The sequence below is a fragment of the Alosa pseudoharengus genome, unplaced genomic scaffold, assembly GCF_046254945.1.
Source record: "Alosa pseudoharengus isolate Yale_2024_CS ecotype anadromous, Long Island Sound unplaced genomic scaffold, YU_APseudo_1.1 YU_APseudo_1.1_scf_10, whole genome shotgun sequence".
NCBI classification, from domain to species: Eukaryota; Metazoa; Chordata; class Actinopteri; order Clupeiformes; family Clupeidae; genus Alosa; species Alosa pseudoharengus.
Window position 1 is genome coordinate 26,955,619 of NW_027468565.1, and position 21,866 is coordinate 26,977,484.

The following is a 21,866-nucleotide window of genomic DNA, read 5'->3' on the forward strand; positions in this document are numbered from 1 at the left end:
AATTATTCTCTAATTTATTTTAGGCCTAGACAAAAGAGATGCACAGCTTTTCAGATAACTGCAAAGTAATTCCACAATCACACATAATAGGGAACCGAGAACAATAGAACATTATAGTATTGAATAGGTTTTAATAATGATTTTTATAATGCACTCGATTGTTCTTTCTCATTCTAAAAGCTATTTTTTGAATTACAGAAGTGTAGCTGAGGTTGCTTTGATTCAAAAGTGTCTTATGTGAGCTGCTGTAAGGTTCCATAGTAGCGATGATTGCACCAGCACAACATGTGGGTTGTTGTGATTGTTGGCTGGGAATTTGCGGAGGCCTTTGTGTGAAAAGTCTGTCTCGTGAGATGACCATTGGAACATGGGTATTAGCCCGAGGCCATTGCCTATTCCCCAAACCATCTGTTTGCTGAAGAAGCAGGAGCACAAAATGTGGCATGTTTTAAAAAAGGGGGCGCAAAGCCAAAGTTTACAGTTGGGTTAAAGTGTCCAAGAGATTGTATTTACTAGTTGGAAGATTACCTTTGACCAGTGCCTAATATATCCAGTATCTCCTATACTCAGTGCACTGATGTAGAAAAAAAAGGCAAAAGCAAAAGGCTCAAGACTCTATTTTCCCTCCAGACATTTGACAGAAATGAAATGAGGCCTCTTGCTACTTGGTGCAATTTGCCGAGATGGAACTCACAAGTGCCTAATTAAAATGCAGTGCGACGTGCCATACACCTCCAGATTGTTCGGTGGTTGTCTGGACCTTTGGGAAGTCTTCTGGGACAAACACACACACACACACACACACACACAGTGTGGTCACAGTCAGCTGGTGGCTGAAAGCCTGACTGAATTAGCTGGCCTGTTTGAGTAGTCAGTCTGCAACACCTGTCCCTTGTGCAGTCGCGCTGCAAGCAGCTGAGGACAAGATTTGACCATTTCCCGGCGATGATGTCAACACACACTCCGACACACATGGCTGCAGCTGTGAAGATTATTAACATGACAGTACACCTGCTCTGGCTGTTTGAGCTTCCCTGAGTCTCTTGAAAAGAAACTCTTGAGTTCTTATAAGAATTTATACATTTATTTTTTATATTTATATATTATCTTTTTTGGGAGGGGGTTGGTGGCACTTCCATGCACTATCGCCCAAGTACATTTCCAATTAGTTTTGCTGTGTGTCTGCAGTGTGAAGATAAGAGCAATGCAGAGCCACCAGCAGCTATCTTGAGGAGAGCTGGTCTGATTTGCTGGACAAATCAATTCTTCTCTTCTCACAATCTCCTCGCATCTGATTGTGTTCCCTCCCCCTCTCATCTTCTCCTGCGTTGGTTCTGACGCATAGCTGTCTGGTTCTGTTTCTGCTGTCACCCCCCCCCCCACCCACACCCTCTTGTGACAACAACTACAACTACAAAAAATAATCCTTACCAGTGGGAATGAAAAGGCATACCAATAAGTTCAACAGCCCCACCCGAGATGTTCCATCAGAGTGCATGGAATGTGCGGCAATCAAATATAGAACTTCTCAGGACACTCGCCAAGAATCAGACAAATAGATGGACCATACTTGAATGTGCCATCAGCAGCTGACCACAATCTTTCTGAAGTGCTGAGCCATAAATAAGCCTCAAAATATGTCTGTGATATGGCCTTTCAAGGAAAAGAAAAACTCTTAAAAACATTTACAGCATTATGACGAGGTGAGTGTGAGTGGATACTATTGCTGGAGCCCTTCAACGTCAGAAATCCAGAAGTAAAATGGAGGACACTCAGAGTGTGGGAACACACAAACAGATTCACTGCCACTGCTGCAACCACCGGCCTACACACACACAGTTATTATGCTGTGACGATTATTGAAACATCACCCCACATGAGAGTGTGCCAGTGTGAATGTGTTGTGTGTGTGTGTGTGTGTTTGTGTGTGTATACATGTGTGTGTGTGTGCTGTTTTTGAAAGTGCAGGCCTGCAGGCTGCTCTGTGGTAATGAGCTCAGTGAAAGGTTGGGAAGGCTGCGGCTTCTTCTCTCTCTGTGTGTGTGTGTGTGTGTGTGTGTGTGTGTGTGCCCCTGCTCCTCTGTGGCTGCCTCCGCTCCTCGCAGCTGCTTCAGAATCAGGAGAGTAGAGGCAGCATATGCTACCAGTGCCCTCTGCTAACGCCACTAACGCCAGAGGAGCAACACCCTGTCAGCCTGCTGAAAACTGACAGCATCATTTAGAAGCACAGCACAGATTAGAGAATATAATTGGTATATAAGTCTGATGTGAAATACGTCATGGTGGTGGCAAAATTATTATTTACACCTTCAGGTTGCGTTAAAATATTATACAAGGATACACTGCCATCTTGTGGAGACATCTTTATACAGTTTTACTTGATCACAGTATTATTCAACACACTTGCTCCCAAGCTAAACCTCCCAAACCATAACACCATCTATCAAGACAGAACTATTTCTCTAATCTAGACACTGTTACGTTTCATATACCACCGGCTGCCCCCTGTGCTCATTTAGAAAGCGCTGCCACTCAGTCTCACTAACTGAAGGCAACATAGTTCAAACCCAATTACAGTAACATCCAGTTTACCAGGTGGGAACACCACAGATATTAGAAAGCTAGATCCTGCATTGGGCTGCATCGTCGCCGCCATCATGGTGGGGGCAACAATCACTAGAGGCCAATAGAGAAACCTGTTTCTGATTGCCGGCAAGTGTTGCCCATAGACAGTAAGGTGTTTGCCCCCAGCAATATGGCAGCCGCGTTCACATATGCCACCTATTAGAACTCGACAGACAGTGCGGCATCTAGCTTTCTAAAATCTATTGGGGAGACCTACGAGTCAAAATGTTCACACCTGAATTACCTCTGGGTACCTAGCTAGAAGGGCCACGGTCAGGCCACTTGTTTTAGAACACTGGATCCCCAAATACATTTTCTTATATGCAAAGAGTTTGAATGTTTTCACAGAATATTTAGTATTATTTAGTCTTTCACTGGATTTCAGTTAATTTCACTAGGGTTTCAACCCTATGGTTAAAAATAATGCATTAGTTGTCTTTTATATGTTATTCATCACCTAAACAGGTTGTTGTAAGGGAAACCCATGTTAACATTAGGCCTACTCATTGCTGTTTATGGTAATGATTTAAATGGATCTGGCCAGCATACTAGTCTATATTGTAGTGTATGTGCATTTCAGGGCTTTGTGTGATGTCTGAAGGCAAAGTATGATTTTGATGCAAGATTCCATGGTTTTGAAGAGAGTTTCATTTTGAACAGGAAGTTTGAAGTTTGGGTAGTTGAGTGTGAAGTCATGCATTTGTGTTGAGAGTTTTGGTAAATGGAAATGTGTCTGGGCAATCAAGAATAGTGTGTGTCTTTCCAGTATCATTTCACAGGCTGGTTCACAGACTTCATGGGCCTCCATTTCTACCATGAATTTAAAAGAAGTTTACAAAAAGGACATTTAGAGCCTAGATGGTCCCAGCTCTCAGGCTTCAAGGCACCAGGGCTGCTTAAACAAAACAGTGAATGACAAAACACATAGAATTTGTAAATACATAATTTATTACTGAATTAAAAACTGATAGAAATTGAGTGACACTACTCTCCATTACTTTTAAAAGAGCATACATAAAAAAAAACTTTAGCCAAGGTGCAAGTCTGTCCAGTAGATGAAAAAGTATGTTCCAGAAAATAATTATACAAAAATTTGGAATGATAGAAGTGATTTTTAAAAGTGATTTCAGAGACTCTACTCCTGGCTGCCATCGTCACTCTGGAAGAGGTCACAGACGGTCAGCTGGGTCTTAGACACAGCCAGCGCTGGGTATAGGGGCTGTGAGAAGGCATGCTGGTAGCTGTAGAGCAGCGTGAGAGCGCCCTCTTCAGCCACGCTGAAGAACGACAGCGAGCCCTCCTGGAAGTCCAGCAGCACGCCCACCCTGTGGGGTGCGTCCGCGCACACGGCCGCGGTGGCCTTGTCGTGCAGCACCTCCACCTTGCCCTTGCCCTCGCTCAGCAGGCACCACGAGAACCCGTTGAAGCCCAGGCGGCTGGCGTCTTTCTGGCCTTTGCGGCCGATCTGCCCCTCACACACCCCAACCTTCCACCGGCCCTCGTCAGACGTCACGTCCACCTCCCAGTACCAGCGGCCGCCACGCAGGGCCTCCGAGGCCAGGACCTGCGGGAACGAGGTGAAGCGTGCCTCTCGCTCGGGGTAGGGCTGCGGTGTCTCGCTGAAGGTCACCCGTCGGTTCTCCATGGACAGGAGCAGCTTCGGGTGTGCGCTGTCAGGGTCCAGCACTGGAGAGATACCATCTGTAACAGGACAAAACAGCAGCAAGTTAGCAGAACACAGCCAGCACTCCATTAGTAAAACATAGCCAGCACTCCAATAGTAGAACATAGCCAGCACTCCAATAGTAGAACATAGCCAGCACTCCAATAGTAGAACATAGCCAGTACTCCATTACTACATTACTTTCAATACTCCATTACTACTGTACATTACTTTCAGTACTCCATTACTACATTCTTGAATTTCCCCTTGGGGATCAAAAAAGTATCTATCTATCTATTAGTAGAACATAGCCAGTACTCAGTATGCATTTCATCAGTATATATCTGTATATACAGTATATACAGGAACACTGTGGTTTGCACCATGGTGCAGGGTAAGTGCTACATACATGACGAGGCCAAGAAGCCAGTGAAGGGCCTGGAAGGAGGGCTATTTGTCCATTAAGCTGATCTGATGTTTCTTTTGTAAGGGATGATGTATAGAACGCCGGTCATTGTTGGGAAAACTAGATGTACCGCAGAGCGGTACAAAATATGACCGCCGCCCAGTCCAGCACATTTTTTCCACAAAAAGAAATCACGCTGAAAGGCCTATATGATTCTAACTGTCTCACTAAATTGCATTATCCACACTCAATTCTCACTGGTATCTGCTACACAACACGTCCCAAAACATGATTAGTTCATAGATTTCACATGTAAAATTAATTTTATACAACCCCACCTCCATCTTGCCTGTTCATAATTCTGAGAAATTCTTGATTGTTTGTGTTATGTTTATGTTATGTGTGTGGGTGTGTGTGTGTGTGAGTGTGTGTGTGTGTGCGTGCTTGTGTGTGTGCCTGCGTATGTGCCTGTGCATGGAAGCGTACATATGTCTACTGTGTGAGTATATGTCATACGTATGATTACTGTGAATGTGTGTGTGTGCGTGTGTATCTGTTTGTGCACATGTGTGCACATGAAATGGGTTAACATGACCCCTGGAGGCAAATATACGGAAAAAAAATGGTCATCCTAGGCCCTACAGTTCTCAAGATATTCACAGAGAACTGTGTCTGGCCTACCCTCCTTTCGGGGGGTCCAGTCCAGCGGGGGGGCTACAGATCAAAACGAAAAATGACGGTTCCATGCTATCCATGTGGGGGTACATGCCCACCAAGTTTTGTGTACCCCGGTCTTTCAGTGTCCCGGGAATCCTTGTTGGTGTACGTCACTAAATGTACACATATATTATTTTATTGTAAGGCCCCCCATGAACGAAAGTACATAAAACTTGGCATGCATTCGGAGGGTGTCATAATGATCCTACACTTTCAATTTCGTGCAGTTTTGACCATGTCAGCCAGAGATATTGTGATGAAAACACCTACATTTTTGCTTTTTAATTTTTAACTAGGTGGCGCTATACATGAAATAAGTGGTAATGGGATGGGTTGACATGGCCCCTTGAGATCAACATACAAAAAAAAGGTGGACCTCCTAGGCCCTACGGTTCTCGAGATATTCACAGAAAACTGTCTCCGGCCACCTACAGGCCAGTTATGGCAAGCGATTTTATCATTTACCCGCTAAATTTGACTATCTGGAATTAACATTGTAGATATCAACAACGTCTTTCTGACTAGTCGCAATTACATTTTGGATAGTTGGAATTGTCATTCAAGATATCTGTAACGTAATTGTGACTAGTCGAAACGTCAGATAGAGATATCTGTAATTTAGTTTTGACTAGGCAAAACTGAATTACAGATATCTGTCCTCACGTCATTGAAAACAACATTCAACTCGTCACACATCTTAAATGGCAATTGCAGATATCTTTAATTCAGTTTTGACTAGGCAGAATGAAAGGTGAAGATATCTCAAACGTCATTATGACTAGTGCAAATTATTGTGCAAGACGTTGCTCTTTAGTTCCGTAGCAGAGCCCGTCTAGATTTCTAGGCTAGCCCATCTACTTAGACATTGTCAGCTAATTTCCCCTCCCCAACATAATCGAAGAAATGTCCTTATTTCTATGAATGGAAGAAGAATAAGCAGGCTGTAATGTCGTAGCCTACATTAATTAGTAGGCCTAGGCTACTAAATTCACCAGCACCAGCTACAGGAAATTCCATTCATAATGGTGTTGGCTGTAATCGAAAAAATCAAAGCAACATTGAATCATCAATTCTTGCTGCCAGCTCCTGTCTTGCATAGGCTGCAGCATTAAAAAGACGATTAAAAACTCCTTCGCCCTCTGGCTGCTCTGACATGGTGCTAATTACAAAGTTAACAGTTAACAGGTGCTATGTGATTTGATGATTTGAACAACAACACGCTCTTCTCCCGCCTAAAGTGGGATGCGGGCCTAATTTGCATAGCAATACAGATATCTCTAACGTAATTTCGCCTAGTCAAAACTCTAATTCAAGATATCTATAATTACATTTTGACTAGGCAGAATGAAAGTTATAGATATCTCCAATTTCAGATATCTCGAATCAAAAATCATTCAAGATATCGATAACTTGATAATAGATATCTACAATCAAATTATGACTATCCCTAACTCCAGTTTGAGATATCTACAACGTCATTTTGACTAGTCAAAATTCCATTTACAGATATCTACAATGTCATTTCGCCTAGTCAAAACTTAATTCAAGATATCTGAAAAGGAACATGTAGATATCTTGAATTGAAGTGAATTAAAGATATCTTCAACTGGAGTTATGACTAGTCAGAATCAAATTGTAGATATCTCTAACTGGAATTACAGATATCTACAATTCAATTGCAGATATCCGTAATTCACATAGTGGATATCTGCAACTGAATTGTAGATATCCGTAATGATAAACCCCATAGAAATGAATGGCAAATGTGGCGTCATTTGTCCTAGGAAGAATGTCTTTGTGGATATCTGAAATGACGATTATGGATAGGAAGAATTCAGTTGCGGATATCAAAAATGTTCGTTTTGACTAGGCAAAACTGAATTACAGATATCTGCAATACATATCCAGTCTAGCGGAAAATGTTAAAATCGCTTGCCATAGGCCAGTTGGTGTATAGTAACATAAATTAATTTATTGTGTGGCCCCCCATGAACGGAATTCCACGAAACTTGGCGTGCATTCAGAGGGTGTCATAATGATCCTACACTTCCAATTTCGTGCAGTTTTGACTATGTTAGGTCACAGATACCTGCGATTACAACACCTCATTTTTACTTTTTTGTGTTTAACTAGGTGGCGCTATACATGAAATGAGTGGTTATGGAATGGGTTGACATGGCCCCTTGAGATCAACTTACAAAAAAAAAATGGTCCCCCTAAACCTTACGGTTCTCGAGATATTCACAGAAAACTGTGTCTGCCCTACCCTCCTTTCGGGGGGTGCAGTCCAGCGGGGGGGCTACAGATCAAAACGAAAAACGATGGTTCCATGCTATCCATATGGGGTTACATGCCCACCAAGTTTCGTCTACCCCGGTCTTTCAGTGTCCCGGGACTCATTGACGGAAATTTGGACATGCGAAAAAGAAAAAAAAAAAAAAAAATCTGACTAAACCTATATGACCGCCGCTTCGCTGCGCGGCGGTCATAATAAGTCTTGACAGGGCGAACCAGTCTTGCTTCGCCCTGATGGGACTTATTTTCCCAATAATGACCGGCATTCTATACATTATCCCGCTTATTATACGGCTACTTGCCAAAACGAAAAAATAAACTCCACGATATCTCTTTACATTTATTATGACCGCCGCGCAGCGAAGCGGCGGTCATATAGGTTTAGTCAGATTTTTTTTTTTTTTCTTTTTCGCATGTCCAAATTTCTGTCAATGATTCCCGGGACACTGAAAGACCGGGGTAGACGAAACTTGGTGGGCATGTAACCCCATATGGATAGCATGGAACCATCGTTTTTCGTTTTGATCTGTAGCCCCCCCGCTGGACTGCACCCCCCGAAAGGAGGGTAGGGCAGACACAGTTTTCTGTGAATATCTCGAGAACCGTAAGGTTTAGGAGGACCATTTTTTTTTGTATGTTGATCTCAAGGGGCCATGTCAACCCATTCCATAACCACTCATTTCATGTATAGCGCCACCTAGTTAAACACAAAAAAGTAAAAATGAGGTGTTGTAATCGCAGGTATCTGTGACCTAACATAGTCAAAACTGCACGAAATTGGAAGTGTAGGATCATTATGACACCCTCTGAATGCACGCCAAGTTTCGTGGAATTCCGTTCATGGGGGGCCACACAATAAATTCATTTATGTTACTATACACCAACTGGCCTGTAGGTGGCCGGAGACAGTTTTCTGTGAATATCTCGAGAACCGTAGGGCCTAGGAGGTCCACCTTTTTTTTGTATGTTGATCTCAAGGGGCCATGTCAACCCATCCCATTACCACTTATTTCATGTATAGCGCCACCTAGTTAAAAATTAAAAAGCAAAAAATGAGGTGTTTTCATCACAATATCTCTGGCTGACATGGTCAAAACTGCACGAAATTGAAAGTGTAGGATCATTATGACACCCTCCGAATGCATGCCAAGTTTTGTGTACTTTCGTTCATGGGGGGCCTTACAATAAAACAATTTATGTGTACATTTAGTGACGTACACCAACAAGGATTCCCGGGACACTGAAAGACCGGGGTACACAAAACTTGGTGGGCATGTACCCCCACATGGATAGCATGGAACTGTCATTTTTCGTTTTGATCTGTAGCCCCCCCGCTGGACTGGACCCCCCGAAAGGAGGGTAGGCCAGACACAGTTCTCTGTGAATATCTTGAGAACTGTAGGGCCTAGGATGACCATTTTTTCCGTATATTTGCCTCCAGGGGTCATGTTAGCCCAGTTCATGTGCACACATGTGCACAAACAGATACACACACACACACACACATTCACAGTAATCATGACACATACTCACACAGTAGACATGTACGCTTCCATGCACAGGCACATACGCAGGCACGCACACACACACACACACACACACACACACACACTCACACACACACCCACACACATAACATAAACATAACACAAACAATCAAGAATTTCTCATAATTATGAACAGGCAAGATGGAGGTGGGGTTGTATAAAATGAATTTTACATGTGAAATCTATGAACTAATCATGTTTTGGTACTTGTTGTCTAGCAGATACCAGTGAGAATTGAGTGTGGATAATGCAATTTAGTGAGACAGTTAGAATCATATAGGCCTTTCAGCGTGATTTCTTTTTGTGGAAAAAATGTGCTGGACTGGGCGGCGGTCATATTTTGTACCGCTCTGCGGTACATCTAGTTTGTTACCATTTCGTTGTGGCTTTTGCTGAGAAACAAATAGTTTTGCAACACACGCTGAACTTTAATCAAACACAGCTGATCAACCGTCTGCCTTCACTTTTGAATGAAAATCCGTTGCCATTGACAGCGGTTATTGCATAATTTCTCTAGTCCAGGGGTGTCAAACATACGGCCCGCGGGCCGGATGCGGCCCGCTAGATGGTTTAATCCGGCCCAGACTTGTAGAGAATACATTTCTGACGATGTCAAAAAAAAAAAAAAAAAAATCTCTAGCCCATGAATAGTTATGAATTTTCAAAAAAATAACCGAAATGCTCAATTCAGCCGCTAGGCGCAGCCAAAAAACAAAAAAAAAGTTCGGAGTTGACTGGTCCTGTGCTGTCAGTTTGGCTACATTGTCGGGAGAAAAGCAGGCGTTGCGACAAAATTCAGAGACAAAGTGCAGCCTGCAAACGGAGGACAAGATGTTTGGGCATTTTATTGTATTTTGCACCAGGAAGTGTTGTGTTGTAAAACACTAAACTTGGATCATGTTAAAGTGTGGTTGTGCAAACTGTAAATTTAATCAGGTCGTGGGGTCTGACACCGTCAGTTTGACTGTTTTCTTAGTGATACTGGCATTCTGTCTGGCTTACCATACCACGCTGTAGTACGGTGGTTAAGCCGAGGTGCCGTACTCAATCGTTTCTTTGAACTACGAGAGGAAATTGGACAGTTCTTGGAGAAAAAAGGCAGACCAGTAGCAATTTAAATGCCCGGAATGGGTGCAGGATCTGGCCTTTATGGTGGATAGCCTATTACACAGCACCGCCACCTAGCCTACAAAATTATTTGATCTGATGTAACCTAATCGTATCAGTTGATCGTATTGCTCATGCACTGCTAACTTATGTTTGTTAAATTCATTTTATTTTTCATACATTTGCACATTTACATTTTTAAGGCAGGATGTTAACTTTCTTCATAGCTCCCACTTGAGTTTAGTGTGGTGAGTTGGTTCAGGTGGTCAGATGTAAAAATGTAGGCCTATCCACTCAACTATAAAAATAAACCAGTTGTTTATGAGTGAAATGCATTTTATTTCAATTTCATTGGCCTCTCTGAATAAATGTGTAATAATCTAATATATCCCTTGTGATTATGTAGGCTACAAATGTAGGCTGAAGGGTAAAGCATAGCCTACTGAAAAAAACTAAGCTGGAGATTTGGAGTTGTCAAAGAATGTTTTGCAATTATTTCACTGGTCCGGCCCACTTGAGATCAGATGGGCTGTATGTGGCCCCTGAACCAAAATGAGTTTGACACCCCTGCTCTAGTCAATAATGTGTGCGAGATCAGCATAGCATAGCCATAACAGCATAGACAATATAAGCTGATCTGATGTTGAGCTGTTGATGTTGAGCTGATCTTGCTTTGATTTGCTGCATGAGACTGAAATGACGCAGGTCGACTTACACATCAGTCTGAACGGGTCTCTGTGGGGACGTGAGATGACCACCGTGTCTAGCCTCCTCTCCGTCCACCCCTGCAGGCAGTCCAGACGAGCGCGGTCCACCTCCCGAGGAGCCTCCAAGTCCTCCACCGGATTGGAGAGTCCACTAATCCTGCGGATAAAATGCCAGCATTATGATGTAATGCTCTTGTAGCGCTCCACAATCGACACAGTAATCCCAGCCGAGTCACCCTGCTATTTGTGCAGCTCAGGCAATCCACTGATTCATTATTGATATTCCATTTGATGAAAACAGCTTTTTTTATACAGTCATGCTCTTACCTGTTGGCCACCTGGCTGTACTCCTGTTAGAGAGAAACAGAGAACAAGGAAATACAAATAAAGATAAATGAAGACTTTTGCATTTGTAGAGGTGCGATTACACAAAGCAATTTTAATCTTGTATAATTCCACTAAAAAAAAAAAAAAAACAGGTTGTCAAGACCTCTATTCAAAGTTAAAAAAAAAAAGTCAAATTGTCACTTTGTTGTTAATTCTGCTGTATGTACAAGACAAGAGACAAGAGAATTGAAGTTGCATTTCTCAGTCCCACGGTAAACAACGACAACAAAAACACAATTATACACCGACAACGTCTGGGTTGCAGTACCATGATGAAGGCCTGGTCCTGCACCCTGAGAGCCCCAGTGGCATCGGCCAGTCTGGTGAGGGAGCCCACGCTGTGCTGGATGGTGGTCAGACTGCCATGCAGGAGGCTCAGCTGGTCCTCCACGCCCGCCAGACTGCCGGCCTCCTCCTTGGACACGCAGCGCAGGGCCTGCTGCTCCTCCAGGTCCAGGGCCTCCCGCATGGCCTGGTACTGGTTCCGTACATTGGCCCGGGCCTCGTCTAGAACCTCCTGCAGAAGTGAGTGTGTGTGTGTGTGTGTGTATGTGTGTGTGGGGGCGGGGGGGTGGTGATACAGAAAGTACCTAGGTCAGGTAGACATTATATAGCATACATTACTTTTTAAAATTTGTTTAATTAATGAAACCAACTAAACACAAACTGCTAACCGAACATATACACACACCAAATCAACATGCTTGTGCTAAAGTAAACAAAAAGAAGAATATAGCTCGGACCCCATTTTAACCACTTTACCTGGAATGCCTGTTTCTTTTTAAGAAGTTCATCTGTTCTGGACAGAACAGCTTCTTCATGTTCCTGTAGCTTCTTTATCTCTTCTTTCATTTTACCCTAAAAGATGTCATCATTAACACAAAAATCTACAAAACATCTTAACACAAAACTTAAAAGCAGTGTAGCAAAAACATCACTGCTTAGACTTCAGTGAAAGACACATACAGCTAAGTGAGCATCAGCCTTTGATTTTTCAAAGGGAAGACCTGAGGCAACATTAGTGTATTTATTCAACAAGTCTAGTTTAGGTCACTGAAATGTAAAACCTACATGCTAGATCAGGAGTCTCCAACCTTTTCTCTTTTGAGAACTACTCTCACAAATTGAACATGGCCGAGAGCTACCAATGTTTCAAATAGTAGCACAAAGGCTAGCTGATCTCCACCCAAAACAGCTGAATATGTTTTGTGTGCATTTTAAGGCTCCTTTAAACTCCTTTGCCTTCTCTGTTTGTAGACTGTGAATTTGATTTTGATCGGAATTTTAACAGGTCTACCAAATGACCAAAGATTTACGAACATTTTCTTTGAAGATTTAGGAGCGCTACCCAGAAACAGGTGGGGAGCTTCTGACCGCTGGCGAGCAACCTGTTGGAGACCCCCAGTGGTCGTCTAGCTGCTCTGGATTCTCCCCATGACCCCCATGGTCATCTAGCTGCTCTGGATTCTTCCCATGACCCCCGTGGTTGTCTAGCTGCTCTGGATTCTCCCCATGACCCCCATGGTCATCTAGCTGCTCTGGATTCTTCCCATGACCCCCGTGGTTGTCTAGCTGCTCTGGATTCTCCCCATGACCCCTGTTTGCGAGAGCAGCATCCTCACTTCCCCAGACTGTTGGGGGGCAGTCGTGCCTACTGGTTAGGGCTTTGGGTTTGGAACCGGAGGGTTGCCGGTTCGATCCCCAACCAGTGGGAACGGCCGAAGTGCCCTTGAGCAAGGCACCTAACCACTCACTGCTCCCCGAGCGCCGCTGTAGCAAGGCAGCTCACTGCTCCGGGTTAGTGTGTGCTTCACCTCACTGTGTGTTCTGTTGTGTTCACTAAATGCAGAAACCTGCAAGTATACTTGGCCATAGAAACCTGATTTACATTTACATTTGACATTTTACTCACCCTCAGCTCCTTCTCGGCCTCCTTGATGCTGATGCAGGCGTGGTCGCGGTGCGAGCCGATCACCGTGCAGACGGTGCACACGCACACGGCGCACGGCCGACAGTAGATGCGGTTCATCTCTTGGTGCTCCTGGCACCTCCAGGGCGACACGTCGTTCACGGCCGGCACCAGCGGGTGGCCCTGGAACACGGGCGACTCTAGGTGGATGCGCAGATGTTCGGCACACATGGACGCTCCGCACTGCAGGCAGGTCTTGACCGCAGGCCTTTGCTCCTGGCTGGGGCAGTAGTGGCAGAGGACAGGCTTGCGGCCAGAGGCTGCTTCAGGGTCCAGGGCAGCAGATGCAGCCGGCGGAGACTCGTTGCGGGGTGAGGGCCGCTGACTGACAGTGAGTGTAAGATGGAGTGGTGAGCCAGTCGCCTGAGGTGAGCCGCTAACACGGGGAGATCTGGATGATGGAGAGATGTCCATTGCAGGTGTCGTGGCACTCGGGGATTTCCTCCCAGTCGGGGTGGATGCTGGAGAGGACTCCGATGGCGCCAATGCGGGCTCATCTAGTGTTTCTGCTGCCACTGGTGATTGGCTGCCTGTGGAAGCACCACTTACAACCTGGACCTCCTCCTCATCACTGTCATCACTGACTGAGACTGGGTTTTGATTGGAGACCCACACGTCTGCAGACGTCCCTTCCAAAGGTGGTGAGCTCCTGTCAGTGGATGGCCTTCTAACAGAGCCATGGTTCTTTGGTGTGGATGCATTACTGCTGGAATGTGTTTTCTTACGTGGAGGAGAGTAACCACCAAGGTACTCAAAGCCATCACTCTCTGCTCCGTTTGTAGTAGGAGATGGCCCTAGCCTCTGGCCGCCTCCTTGTTGCTGAGGGATTCTGGAGTTAACTCTCTTGCCCAGAAGACTGTTGGAGGCTCGGGAGGAAAGCCTGTCTCTCCAACCTGTTTCAGTACGATGTAACAACAGAAAATAAATTATCAAAGTTAACTTAAAGATAATGATTTATGTATTGTACATCATAAAAAGCATTTTGGACTTTGATAACACAAGAATGTGTTGTGGCAGTAGACCAACTTGGTGGAGGACTTCGGTTTGTGGATAGGCCTGCACTGCTCCAATTTGGTGACTGATTACGGAAGCTAGGCTATTCTGTCTATCACATAACGGGCATGGCATTTGCTTGTCCTTTTCTAAACGAATATAATATACATACCCGTAGAATTTCTGCTAGCCGATGGCGATGTTGATGTTTCCGTATCCCAAAGCGCATCATTTAACTTCCTGTATTCTTGTTTGCATTCGGGGCAATAGTAAGGTCCCGACTGTGACCCGCTCCACAACTCGCCAATGCATCCCTCGCAGAAGCGGTGTCTACACCTCAGCGTTGTAGGTTTCTTGCATTCATCATGACACAGTGGGCACACAGAAGCCCGAACTCGCGCTGGGGTGTCCAATGTGGCACCCATTTTCGGATGCGCAGCCGATTCTTAAGAAACTGAAACCGTTGGACAACATTGGAGGAGGAGCGTAGCGTGTTGTTTGAATCCGCATTTCCCAACCCTCTGAGGTAGTTTCCTCTTAAAGCCACAGTGCTCTTGGTGAACGACTACTTGCTGTTGATGTCAACGTCAACCTCAGCATGATGCGAACTTCTGGATACTCAGATTAACGTCAACCCAACCGATTCATAACGTCAAGCCGATTCATTGTTGCAGCCCTATTTTATATTTAAATATAAATATATGATTTAATTCCATTCCATTATTATTAGGCTTACATTACCCCCCCCCCACACACACACACACACACGCGCAAACACATCCATTGTGTTTAGGTAATTAGTGATGGAGTAGTTCCTAATTTCCAAACCAAACTGATAAGCAGAACACTTGTTCCCAGTAGCTGTCAAATTGTTTGGATTGCCTGATAACACTTCCTTTTCCAGTTAGGTCCTTGCCAGTACAGATAATACGAATGGCAACGTTTTCTCTGATTTTTCCTTTAATTTGTGCTTCTAAATTATAGAAAATTAAGTTCTTACTTACTTATAGTTTGCATGCACCAATATTTCAGTTGCATCTTATTGAAACAACTAAAATTTGACCACAATTTAATGAGAATACACTGTAGCCTATAGTTTATTTAGCCATTTGGACTAGTCCATTACACTGCGTTATGCTCTAACCCATTTTGTTTCCTTTTTCATACATCATAACTCATTCTGATGGCAGGTCTTATCACACTTAGTTAGAAAAATACTTGCAGTTAGATGATGTGATAGATGATATTTTACAGTGATATGATTTGGAGTTTACCTCTTGCATTCCTCCCAGTGTTTTGAAATAGTTGTAGTAAGAGATAATGCAATTTTGATGACTTGGGCACACATTTAATGTAAACACCCTCAGTCGATGCCTATGGAAACTAATCAATTAAATAAAAGGGCTGAGCAAGTTATGACAAATGAAACGTTATAGGGCACAACAACCCTTTGGGACATTGTTATTGTTTTTTATTGTTCTTTTACTCTGACTATAAGTCATTGACACATTTACTCTGAAATAATAGAATAAATAATTTACAACATGTTACATTTCTACGGAGCCCCTAAGGCAGGGGTGTCAAACTCATTTTGGTTCAGGGGCCACATACAGCCCATCTGATCTCAAGTGGGCCGGACCAGTGAAATAATTGCAAAACATTCTTTGACAACTCCAAATCTCCAGCTTAGTTTTTTTCAGTAGGCTATGCTTTACCCTTCAGCCTACATTTGTAGCCTACATAATCACAAGGGATAGTTTCGCACATGAAAGTTTCATGTAAAAAGGTTTTGCGTGCGCACACAAAACTTTCATGTAAAAAGGTTTTGCGTGCGCACACGAAACTTTCAAACTTTCCTTCCAGGTCAGAAACCTTAATATATGAGCATTCCAAATAATATGCTGTATCCCTCATATTCATATAGCAACAACAGCAGTACATTAGTGGTGGTAATTACTGTAGCCATTTAACCTTTTATTATTTGTCTTTTTTTTTATCGGTTTGCAAACTTCATGGAATCTCTCTCAAACGGAAATGTACACTTTTCCAGTCTTGATAACATTCAATAAGAAACTGTAGCTGTGTACAGTAGCTGATAACATGGTGATAAGAACGGCAATAAAGACCCAGGTAAACGAGACCCTGGCATCCCTTCCAGAGAATCCATGATGTTCCTGTGGTGTTATGCTCTTGCTGTTGCCCTCCGCCTGACGGGCTTGGGGGCTCAGAGTGGTCCTGAGGCCGATCTTGTCAGCCATCTGCCCGGTCTGGCCGAGAACCCCTCCTTCAAACACTACTCTGGCTATGTCCAGGCTGGGCAGGGGAAGTACTTTCATTACTGGTGAGAACCAAGCTGTCTTTTTTACTTTTATTTAGTTTCAGTGGCAGATTTCTATCTAAATGCTTTAGCTATAAAGCAGTAACACTTCACATTTGTATGAATAGTATATGAAATCTCAAAGTTTGTTATATACGTCTCTGTGTGCAGTGACAGTTGAATGACATTGATTTTGTGCAGGTTTGTGGAGTCCCAGAACAACCCCTCTACTGACCCTGTGATCCTCTGGCTGAATGGAGGTCCAGGCTGCAGTGCCATGGAGGGCATGCTCTCCGAGAATGGACCCTTCCATGTAAGTCTGGGAACCCGGGCATCTATTCCATAACATGCTATCAACCGCCTGTGCCCAACCTCAATCTTGGGCACATCTCATCTCCATCTTGGTTTTGTGTACTCTACTGATCTCCAATAATAGTTTTTTTTTATTACGTGCTTATTGTTGTGTTTTAGCTGAGGGATGAATGTTATTCTTCATTCTGTAAGACACTTTGGATAAAAGCATCTGCGAATTGAATAAATGTAAATGTTGTATTTTAGCTGAGAGATGATGGCACCGTCTACATCAACCCCTACAGTTGGAACCAGGTGGCCAATGTCCTATACCTGGAGTCTCCCGCTGGTGTGGGATTCTCCTACTCCACCTCTGGGAACTACGCCACCAGTGACCCCCAGGTATCAGAACCGGACGAAACGCAGGGGGTTGATCAGCAGGGTCCCTTATAGATGTTAACTTGCTCACCTTCATGACTTGTATAATTATTATTGCTAATTTCAGTGTTATTGGAATATATCACTCTCTCTCTCTCTCTCTCTCTCTCTCTCTCTATATATATATATATATATATGGAATAGATAGATAGATACTTTATTGATCCCCAAGGGGAAATTCAAGGTCTCAGTAGCATACAGACATCACACACAACATGCACTTACAGCAGAAAAAGTAATATAAGTATATAAATATAAAAAACTCCACTGCACAATAGAGACAGTAGAAGATAAAAAAAATACTAAAATAGTAAATAAAAATACAAAAAAAAAAAAAAAACTAAATCAAATATCCACATAGTGTGCTTAAGCATGATCAATATCAATATCACTCATTTCAATGTTATTTTAGAATATACCACTTTTAGATTAGATTAGCTCCAACTTTATTGTCATTGCATATAGTGCAAAGTACAACAAAATGCAGTTTTACCCATTCGGTGCACAGTGTATACTTTCTTGATCCATGTATTCATATTGAGAGTCTTTATTTTGTATTATTATTAATTAATATTATTATTTTGGCATTCTGGGAAATGAAGTGCCACATAAACATGTCATGACTACACCTGTCTCTCTCAGGTGGCAGAGGACAACTACGAAGCCCTGCAAAACTTCTTCACCAAATTCCCCTCCTTCCTCTCCAATGACTTCTACGTGTTTGCTGAGAGTTACGGGGGTGTCTATGGACCATCCCTGGCCCAAATGATTGTCAGCAACCCTGGAAGCATCAATTTCAAGGTGAAATAACTGAACTGGTGTCATGGATGCACTAATACTATCATTATTATGCAGATAATGTTGACAACTGTATTATGTGAACAGGGAATGGGTATTGGCAACGGAATGTCCAGCTATGCTTTGAATGATAACTCATTGCTTTACTTCGGATACTATCATGGACTTTTGGCTGAGAGGTAAGTGAGATTTTAAATATGCATAAAGAATGAAAGTATTTAATTGAAAGCATCAGCTATCTAAAATATGAATTGCTATTCAAATAGTTATTTGTATTTCTTTCATTTTATTGTATCCATCATATTATGAGACAGCTACACGTAGGCTTATTGTATAGAAGTTGCTCATTCTTTCCATTTTAACATTTGGCTTCTTGTAGCTGTGTGTGGTTTTGTTTGATTGCTGTGTGTGATCTTTGCTGTGTGGTGTTAAATGTGATTACATTTCTTCTGTTAACCCTGCAGTCTGTGGAGTGATCTTAATCAGCAGTGCTGCACGGGAGGCTCCTGCAACTTCTACAGCAACAGTAACACCAACTGCCAGAACTCAGTGAGTTTGTCCTGTCAGAGTAGCCACAATGACAGTATCGATCCCTTGTCCAGTCATCCATCCTTGTCTTAACCCCAAAACTGTTTTCAGTATGACTTGAACCTGCCCAGGTGTATCTGCATTGACACTGTTTTACTGTATGACTTGAACCTGCCCAGGTATACCAGGCTCTGTACCTGATCCAGGACGTTGGGCTCAACATCTACAACCTGTATGGGCAGTGCTACGGCGGAGCACCCATTAGCAGCTACGCTGGACGTTATGCTGCTGACATGTCTAACCTGTTCAGAGAGTCTGGGTTCTCCTTCAAGCCTTTAGTGAGTCCTACCAGCCAGACCCTTTCAACAATAAAAACAAAAACAATGCTTGAACATTCTATTTGGTTCCCAAGCATTGTTTTTGTTTACCTTGTTGAAAGGGTCTATAAGACCCTTTCATGGAGTTTTCATTATCAGCATCATAGTTGGCCCCACAAGACTTCCTTTTTAACATTCCATATGTTATCTTAATGCAGAGGAAGTAGATTGGGGCCCAAATAGAATGTTCAAGCATTGTTTTTGTTTACCTTGTTGAAAGGGTCCATAGGAGAACAAAGAACCCTCATCTCTATTTCTCTAGGGGTTCAATACTTTACCATACTCCTTTCCCCTCTCTACCCCTCTTCTTTTCTTAGCTTACCACATCTTTTTTCTTCTCCCCTCACCTGCTTCTCTGTTAGGAGGAGGTAGCTATTCCTGGCAATCCCATGTGTATTAATGGCACCGCCATGTACGAGTGGCTGAACAACCCCAACGTGCGTGCAGCGCTCCACATCCCCTCCTCTGTGCAGTCCTGGGAACTCTGCAGGTGAGGTGCACACCTGGAAGAGTGATTGTTATGCCCCATGCAGCAGCATGTTGCGTATCCCCTCAGCCTCAAAATCTTGTAATATCAGGTTATATAAATCTTATATAAGATCAAAATCTTATATTTATTAGCATCACCCATATAGCAAATGTTTTATGTAATTCTATGGCTGATAAACACACATATTTCTGTCTGATAATGGAACAAAGTTGTCACACAATGATATGTAATTTTATATGATCATCTGATAATTTTAAAACACTATTGCATCCCCACACTAAAATAACAACTATGCTTGCAGTCATACCGTTGGGTCACTCTACCAGAGGACCTACAAGGACATGACCTGGTTTTACCAGATTCTGCTGCAGCAGGACCTCCAGCTGCTGGTGTATAACGGAGACGTGGACATGGCCTGCAACTTCCTCGGGGGGAAGTGGTTTGTGGAGTCTCTGAATCAGCAGGTGACCTTGTCTTGTCTGCTAGCATTAGCATTTTCATTCATGCTAAACCAAGAGTAGTGTTGACTGCAAATAAGCAAACATCCGAGTGAGTGCAGAGTGGGTGACCGCGGTGACGTTGAGTTTGTTTTGGTAAACAAAATGGTTTCTTTGGTTTGGGGATTGTCTCAGGTGGTGAGTCAGTACCAGCCGTGGTACTATCAGGACCAGATCGCCGGCTACTTTCAGCAGTATGAGAAGATCACCTTCATGACGGTGAAGGTAAGCTGTCTGAACGTGCCCTTTTTACGACTTCCCAAACACCCTTGGGTACATACACCGGGATCGTACCTATGTTCCCCGCTTTGTATGGGACTGGGGAACATAGGACCCTTTTTTAAAACCCTAACCATAACCCTAACCCTGAGTGGGGAACATAGGACCTGGGGAACATAGGGATGACCCCCATACACCTCACATAATCACACACACACACACACACACACAGAGAGAGACAGACAGACACACACACCCCTACCTACTGTACTTCTACTACTGTATTCACTCTTCTATGCTCACATTGCTGTATTTTTTTCTCTTTCTTATGTTTGTGATATTACTGTGCCATTCGTAACACTTGCTTTGGCAACACTGTACTCAAACAGCCATGCTAATAAAGCAGTTAGGCGCTAGACGACTTCCTGTGTGTGTTTGTGATTTGAGTTAGGCGCTAGACGACTTCCTGTGTGTGTTTGTGATTTCAGTTAGGCGCTAGACAACTTCCTGTGTGTGTTTGTGATTTGAGTTAGGCGCTAGACAACTTCTTGTGTGTGTTTGTGATTTGAGTTAGGCGCTAGATGACTTCCTGTGTGTGTTTGTGATTTGAGTTAGGCGCTAGACGACTTCCTGTGTGTGTCTGTGATTTGAGTTAGGCGCTAGACGACTTCCTGTGTGTGTTTGTGATTCTATAGGGTTCCGGCCACATGGTTCCGCAGTACAAACCTGGCCCCGCTCTGCAGATGCTGAAGAACTACCTGGCTAACTCCTACTGATCTGTGTATGTGTGTGTGAGTGTGTGTGTGTGTGTGTGTGTTTGACAGACATCCTATGTGATCAGAATATTGTCATCACTCAATGGGCTACAAGGAATGTTGTGAAATAAACAGTTATTTTCCTTCAAACGGCACAGTTGCTTTATTTTCTGGCCCTTTTGTTCTGAATATCTGGAAAATGGAATATAAAATGTATGGACGCTGTGCAGCAGAGGAAGCAAGAGATGTCTTTCTGATTTTGTGTCAGACACTTGACATTTGGTGAGAAAGAATCAGATAATCGGAATAAATACAAAACTGACGACAAAAGACCAGCCCATGATCAGGGTGCCTACACAGTGAAAATCTTTATTGACATTTATAATAATCTGTAGTCTTTGCTGATTTCATACACATTTGTAATGTATGGGCTATTTACACAAGTATACATCCATAACAGGAGAACTAAAACAGATGGGATTATAATGTGGCATATCATAACCACCCACGTTGGTGCGATGCCTCTTCTCATCAAATACCCTGTATATATATAACCCAACTAAAGGGTGCGTTTGCTGAGACACGGCTCAGGCCGAACAGAGACAGAGACACAGAACACGTGGGGGGTGTTTTTTGGACATATTTACACATCGCAACAGAGTCAGACCAGCCATGTTGGTCAGTAACAGGAAAAGCTATAGTGCAGTCATCTGCATGTGCATGTTTACATTGTCTAGCAG

General features: G+C 43.3%; 2 protein-coding genes across 2 annotated transcripts; one reads left to right on the forward strand and one right to left on the reverse strand.

Moving 5' to 3' along the window:
* Positions 1-3,554: 3,554 nt before the first annotated feature.
* Positions 3,555-14,888, reverse strand: LOC143104947 (E3 ubiquitin-protein ligase TRIM21). The gene is made up of 7 exons (XM_076269292.1): positions 14,589-14,888; positions 13,367-14,316; positions 12,217-12,312; positions 11,723-11,971; positions 11,395-11,417; positions 11,076-11,224; positions 3,555-4,326 (listed from the first exon to the last, which is right to left on the reverse strand). The coding sequence occupies exons 1-7, from the start codon at positions 14,839-14,841 to the stop codon at positions 3,761-3,763; spliced, it is 2,286 nt and encodes a 761-aa protein (XP_076125407.1). The 5' UTR covers positions 14,842-14,888; the 3' UTR covers positions 3,555-3,760.
* A 1,693-nt stretch (positions 14,889-16,581) lies between these two features.
* Positions 16,582-21,270, forward strand: LOC143138488 (lysosomal protective protein-like). Its single transcript, XM_076298949.1, has 11 exons — positions 16,582-16,757; positions 16,935-17,046; positions 17,340-17,426; positions 18,105-18,263; positions 18,348-18,439; positions 18,725-18,809; positions 18,968-19,126; positions 19,528-19,655; positions 19,957-20,127; positions 20,296-20,377; positions 21,067-21,270. The coding sequence occupies exons 1-11, from the start codon at positions 16,582-16,584 to the stop codon at positions 21,145-21,147; spliced, it is 1,332 nt and encodes a 443-aa protein (XP_076155064.1). The 3' UTR covers positions 21,148-21,270.
* Positions 21,271-21,866: the final 596 nt, after the last annotated feature.